The sequence below is a fragment of the Cyprinodon variegatus genome, unplaced genomic scaffold, assembly GCF_000732505.1.
Source record: "Cyprinodon variegatus isolate N-32 unplaced genomic scaffold, C_variegatus-1.0 Scaffold923, whole genome shotgun sequence".
Lineage (NCBI taxonomy): Eukaryota > Metazoa > Chordata > Actinopteri > Cyprinodontiformes > Cyprinodontidae > Cyprinodon > Cyprinodon variegatus.
Genome location: NW_015151376.1, coordinates 206,203 through 212,441, shown reverse-complemented (window position 1 = coordinate 212,441; position 6,239 = coordinate 206,203). Strand labels below are relative to the sequence as shown.

General features: G+C 36.6%; 2 protein-coding genes across 4 annotated transcripts in view; one reads left to right on the top strand and one right to left on the bottom strand.

The window, feature by feature from the left end:
• col22a1 (collagen, type XXII, alpha 1) overlaps window positions 1-1,260 on the top strand; it is a 107,398-nt gene extending 106,138 nt beyond the window's left edge. For all 3 annotated transcript variants that reach the window (XM_015398287.1, XM_015398288.1, XM_015398289.1), the window contains 2 exons: window positions 161-238; window positions 322-1,260. In XM_015398287.1, coding sequence (XP_015253773.1) covers window positions 161-238; window positions 322-512 — 269 coding nt within the window. In that variant the 3' untranslated portion in view covers window positions 513-1,260. The remainder of the gene's footprint in view (window positions 1-160; window positions 239-321) is intronic.
• A 4,138-nt stretch (window positions 1,261-5,398) lies between these two features.
• Window positions 5,399-6,239, bottom strand: part of LOC107099953 (collagen alpha-3(IX) chain-like) — a 56,194-nt gene continuing 55,353 nt past the window's right edge. Inside the window, exon 36 of the mRNA XM_015398284.1 lies at window positions 5,399-5,898. Within this exon, the coding sequence (XP_015253770.1) occupies window positions 5,696-5,898 (203 nt within the window). The 3' untranslated portion in view covers window positions 5,399-5,695. The remainder of the gene's footprint in view (window positions 5,899-6,239) is intronic.

The following is a 6,239-nucleotide window of genomic DNA, read 5'->3' as shown; positions in this document are numbered from 1 at the left end:
GTGAAAGTCCTATTGTCTCCAACTTGAGCCTGTTTCTCTGGATTACTAAGACCCTGATTACTGAGAATTTACACATTGTCTATAAAACAGCAATCATTTGATGACATCCTACTAGTTTGTTCAGAAACGTACCAACGGGTGTGTTATTTTCCTCTTTAAGGTGATAAAGGAGCAAGGGGAGAGAAAGGAGAACCTGGTGTCGGTGAGAGAGGAGAGCAGGGACCAGTTGGTCCAATGGGTAAGTTCTAAATTCCTGTTCACCGTAATTATCAAGAATTCTGCTATAGTTTAGTGCATGATTCCTTTTTTTCCCCGCCTCAGGTCCAGCTGGTATGCCCGGATATGGCAAAGACGGAAGCCCGGGACAGGCTGGAGCCCAGGGAGAGCCAGGAAACCCCGGGCCGCATGGTCAACCTGGACCTCCAGGTCCTCCTGGGCAGTGCGACCCCAGCCAATGTGCCTACTATGCCAGTCTGGCTCAAAGACCCCACACTAAAAACATAAAGGGGTAATAGGAAACAGGAGACTCACAGAGCTGGAAGTTTGGCTGTATTTATGAACTTTGTTGAGTCATATAAAATCAAGAACATTTTTTTTTTCTTTTAAATCAACCTTGCTACAGGGGTTCTGACGCAACAGGTGCTGCCGGTCAGGTTTTTCATTTACTGCTATCAAGCTTGGGTTTGGGTTGTCATAGGGGACGGAGCAACGTGGAGCACTTCCGATCAGGGGCATAGAGGGCAGCTAAAGTTGTTTTTTTACTTGCATACTGTCTGTAATGAATATAGGATCATAAATGTAATGTTTCCGCTTATTTCAAGGTTTATCTTCCTGCTTCCCTTCAGTTATCCATCACATCCCACACTACACCACGTCACTCACCGTTTGCTAAATAAATCTCTTGCCATGGGTCTTCCACCCATCAGATGGTGGTTACTCAGACATGGATGTTCTTTCTTTTTCTGTCGCTGAGGGTGGAAGCAGACATTTGAAGCAAACAACAGAAGCTATTGCGTGTGGGAGGAGGTTCCAAACAGCTTCTTATCTCCATGCCAGAGTTTTTCAGTCACCTCGTTGCATATAGTCTAAAAAAAAAACTCCCAAGCAGCCGTTTTGCACAGCCTTTACAAGAAAAAAACGTTCAAAAGACAAAAACAGACGCAGGAAGGAAATGTTTTGTTTATTTTTGCTTATAATGTCCCCAAAGTATCCGTTGACCTGTATTGCAAGAAAATTTATGGAGGGGCTTTCTTAAAAAAATTATAATAATAATTGACTTGCTTTACTGTCTTTGTCTTTACTGTATTGCTTGCCGTCTATGTGTTTGGTGAAACGTAATGGTTGTGTAAGCTTGTTGCTTTGGTAATTAAAAATGGCGGACCTCCATCTCTTTTTAAAGTCTTGGTAAAACTCATCATTTCCTTCCAGCTTTGCTCAAGTATTTCCTTTTTCACAATATGTCCTTTATTGAATGGAGAACCATTTAAAAATTGCTAACTAATCTTTGCAAAAAGACTCATTATGCATCAAAACTTTGAAAATATGAATCTTCTGTTAGAGATTTAAAACTACAAGATCAGAGACTTAAGAATGTAAAGTTGCGACTGTGAAACACCGGGTAAGACAAAACATGGCCGTGTTGCATTCAGACTGGCGTTACATCCTTTCTTGTCGATGGCAGCAAAAACACTATTGTACATTTCTGTTTCCCACTCAACTAAATAATGATTCATGAACAGAATTATTGAATAAAACCTGAGAAAATGTTTAATTTACCCCATTATTATTGGGTTTTGTATCAAATTTTAGCCACTGGAAAGTAGCCACAGGTAGCATTTCTAATAACGACATTAGAAATGCTAACTGGGTGGCATGGCAACTCAGACATCAAACCAAGCCTCAGATGTTGGTGGTAGAAGGTAGACTGAAGAATATATTCTTAGCCAGACTGCTTGTGTTGCTTATTGGGAATTCAAAGCCAGCTGAACAGCAGTGCTCTACAGTATTATATAAACAACTGAAGAAAAATTAGATCCCTCTAGCATCTTAGCTAAACACCTTTACACCAAATGAGCAATTAGCAAGATGAGAAAAACTCCTGATACTTTTATCCAGCTTCTGCTTAAAGAAGACTGGATCTGCTCTGGTTTTTCAACTAAGCTTGAAATTATTAGCTTTAGTGAACTGAAGGAAACTATTCATACACATGAAGGAATGAGCTACATTTGATCTGTAGACTAGAGGTGTCAAGTAAGAAAGTACAAATACTTTTTTACTTTACTTAAATAGAAATTTTGGCTATCTATAGTTTACTGGATAGATAACGTTTTACTTCTACTACTTACATTTTAAAAATGGACTCGTTTAATAAAATAATTTCTTTAATCCTGACATGTTATTTCTTTGTGGTTGGACCCGGTGCTGCCCCAACTTGTTGTTCAACACAAACTCAAATCAATCGTTTTAAAGGAAGATGCAAAGATGCATTTGACACTGTTACCTTTTGTTATAAAACTAACTAAAATATTAAGTATAAGGAAGTTATCATCCTGAATTGTAGAAAAATTTTCCTTTAAATAGACTAGTGCAGTAAAGTATCTGCATTATTTTTAGTTTTATACTTTAAATAGTTTTTAAAAATGTACCTTTAAACTTTTACTTGACTAAAAAGTTGATACTTTAGCTTCAGTTTCTAAACAGTAGGATTTATACTTCTACTTGACTAATAAACATTAATACTTTTGACACCTCTGCTGTAGAGATTAGCCTTCTTTAGATTAAAGCAATGTAATGTTCCACAATGACAATAAAGATTTTAATCAATTGTTATCAGACCTAAATCTCAATCCTTTTTTAAAGTGTTCCTTATTGTGTAATTTCCTGGGTTCTCTTTAAAATCTGTAAAATTGTCTTTTTACATTTAATTAATAGCTCAAAGAAGCTATTTTAAGAGCTTGAAAGGTGGCTTAGTATTTTACTGAATATGGTTTATTTTTCAATGTAGGCGAATCAGAAGCCAGAACCCCAACTGCAAAATAAAGTCCAACAAAAATGGGTGCAACGCTAGTGGCTCCAATCATTTGTTAGTGAAGATTCTCCGTCATCCAGGTCATAGTCCTTCCAAAAAAAGAAAGTTAAAAACAATGCACTGGACTTTGTTTCTAAGTTTGAAGACGTTTTGCTTCCAATCCAGGAAGCTTTTTCAATTTAGAATGTCAGGAATAGCGTTGAGTTCGAGGTTTTATACAGTAGTCTATCAAAACAGCTCTCATCGCAACCCCAGCTGTAGAGGAGAGCAGAAGACCTCGCCTATTCAGCCAGGCCAACCATTCCCTTTAACGACCCCCATTTCAGAGACATAGACAGGTTTTGGGTAATACAGGCTAACAAAAAAAGCCAAATTCAAAAGGGTTGGACCCCTCTATCTGTTTCAGTTTACATGTTTTAAAAACAAAAACAAGGCTTTGTTTGGCTACTGAATAAAACCTCAAACTCAACGTTATTCCTGACATTTTGAATTGAAAAAGCTTCTTGGATAGGAAGCGAAATGTCTTCAAACTTTGAAACAAACTCCAGTGGATTGTTTTTACTTTCTTTATTTGGAGCTCCAATCATTTATTCACATTGAGTTTTGTTTTTTTAACCCAAATCAGACTGGATCGGTTTCTGCAGCATGTTAGGAGTTCAGCTTGCTTACATTGTTGGCATAAACCAGTGTGCTTTAGCTGGTCTAGCTTGGTCAAACAATCTAGGGAACCAAACTCCATGATTGCCTTTTACATTTTAAATGTTAACTTCATTTTACATTAAACAAAGAAAAGGATGGATTTTTTTTTATCTTTTCTTTAATAAATCAGATTTTTCTACCTATAAAGGAGTTCATGGAAAGCAGATTACAATAATAGCTGCTTTAAAGTTCTGTTATAGTCTGCTATAAAGAGGATTTAAATGCAAGATTACTCCAATACGCATTTAGTGCTGATTAACATCTTATTTCTGTTAGTTCTAAGCAGCTGCTTCTCTATATACTGCTGAACAATCAGTGTTAAAACTTTGTGGTTCTCTAGATGCTCATTATGGTATCAAGATGGGATAAAGATCTGCAATTCTCAAAGCAAAACATAAGTTATACTAGTAAATTATTCACAATTTGAAAATATTTTATATGTATTTGTGTTTTATTCCATTACATTTTCCTATTTCTTTGTCAGTTTTGCCTTAATAATTGGTGCTAACATATTTTGAAATAGTAGCTCAGTGTAAGTATCGGGGTGCGGCTGTATTGTACTGTACTGTAGTGTATAATAAAGATTGGAACAAATTCATTTTCTAACACAAGCTTTGTGTCTTTTTTTTAAGTTGTTCTCTTTATTTTACTGTATATTATCAAAAGATAAGTTTTGTTTTATCTGTTGTTAGTACACTGCAAAAACAATCTAGAAATATGTAGAAATGTCTTAAATTAAGTGTATTTACCCTTAATTTGAGTAGGTAAATAAGATCTGTCAATGGAATGAGAATTTTTACTTTTAAAATACGATAATTAGATAATATAGACTTGAAATAAGACTATGTAATTGTTTTTTTGTTTTTTATTTTAAATGTAAATTGACTCGTTCCTTTGGCAAAGTGTCTCACTTACCGGCTCAATTCAAGAAAAAATGCATTAAATTTAAGAAAAATTAAATTATCTGGATTTGGATTTTTCCAGTGTGTATATCTGTTTTTTTCTCTAATGAATTATCATGTCTACATTTACCTTGGTTATGCAAATCAAGTTTTTGCTAAACCTGATTGTATAAATGCCCATCACTCTTTCCATTCATAGCAGACATTTTAAATATATTGTAGCTGAGTCATGATGTGATCTATCAAATTAAAAGGATGTCCTTGGGTTGGCTGCCAAGCTCGCTCCTTTCCAGCACATTGCTTAAAGGTCATATTTGAACAGTAAATGTATTGGTCATTGGCAAACAGAGGGGAGAGAGAATGATATCAGCTCTCCTTTGTAACCAGGCAACTATTTAACACTATATCCAGAGAACAACCCTTGTTTTTTGTTTGATTGTTTTACAGAAAACCACTTTAATGTAGAGGCAGTGGATTGTCACAGATCATGTTTAAACCATCCTGAATAGGTCATAGTCGGCTCCCTCTATAAATGCATGATCCCACAAACATAAGGGTAGGGTGTTTGAATTTGTTACTGAATAAATTTCTCAAAACTAACCACTTTATTGCAATGTTTCATAAAACAGACAACTGGCCAAAAAAAACAAAAAACAAAAAAAAAAATCACTGGAGCCACATAGTTGAAGAACATCCGTAAACATTTGAATGGGGCAAAGTAAATTAATTAGTGGAAATCATAGATTTTTATATAAGCTGACCACAATGGCCAAGTGGAAGGGATATTATTTCTTATCAGGTTATGGGGCTAAAGGACCAGAGGCTGCGCAGCAACAAGTGTTTTCTCCCCAATGGGGAAATTCCCTCTAAAAACTTTAAAGTTAAAATGTCTTTACAGTTTTGTGCAGTTGTTTCCCATCTGTGTTTCTCACTGAGTGTCTTTGATTTGTGGTGTCGATGGAGACTCCTCCAAAAAAAAGCACCATGTTCGGGTTAATGAAGAGCCCTGAAACATGGTCACGCTGGGTGGATGAGGTCTGGCGATTGTCATTGACCTTTGGATGTCTCATGGGTTTTTGTACGAGGAGGATTTCTTTCCACTGACCATATAGAGGTGTGGAAGTCTGTTTATACAAGTAGATGGGTCACAGAGACCAGGTGGTCCAGAGGGTCCTCTTTGACCAGCAGGTCCTGGAATGCCTGGACTTCCTGTTTCACCGCGCTCTCCATTTTTGCCATCTCTGCCGACACCAGGAAGACCTGGAGCACCTAGATTGGATAAGTACATGAAAATAAAGAAAATAAATATTTCCATAGTATTTTAATATGCCCACATGCTTCACAAAGGCATTAAACTTTTTCATTCATTGTCTCACTAAGAACTCTTCTGATAAATAGGATTTTATGTCACAGGTTGGCGGACTGGGGTCCGGTGTAGGTACCAGATTGACTCGGGCTGCCAGATTGACTCGGGGGCCTGCGCCTTTTGATGACGTCACAATATATAATTGTTTTAACGTTTGCACAATTGCGCAAAACATTTTGATTGGTCTAGACAGCTTACTAAAGTAATTATAGCGGGGTGTAGGTTTTAATCGAAAGCGGGATTG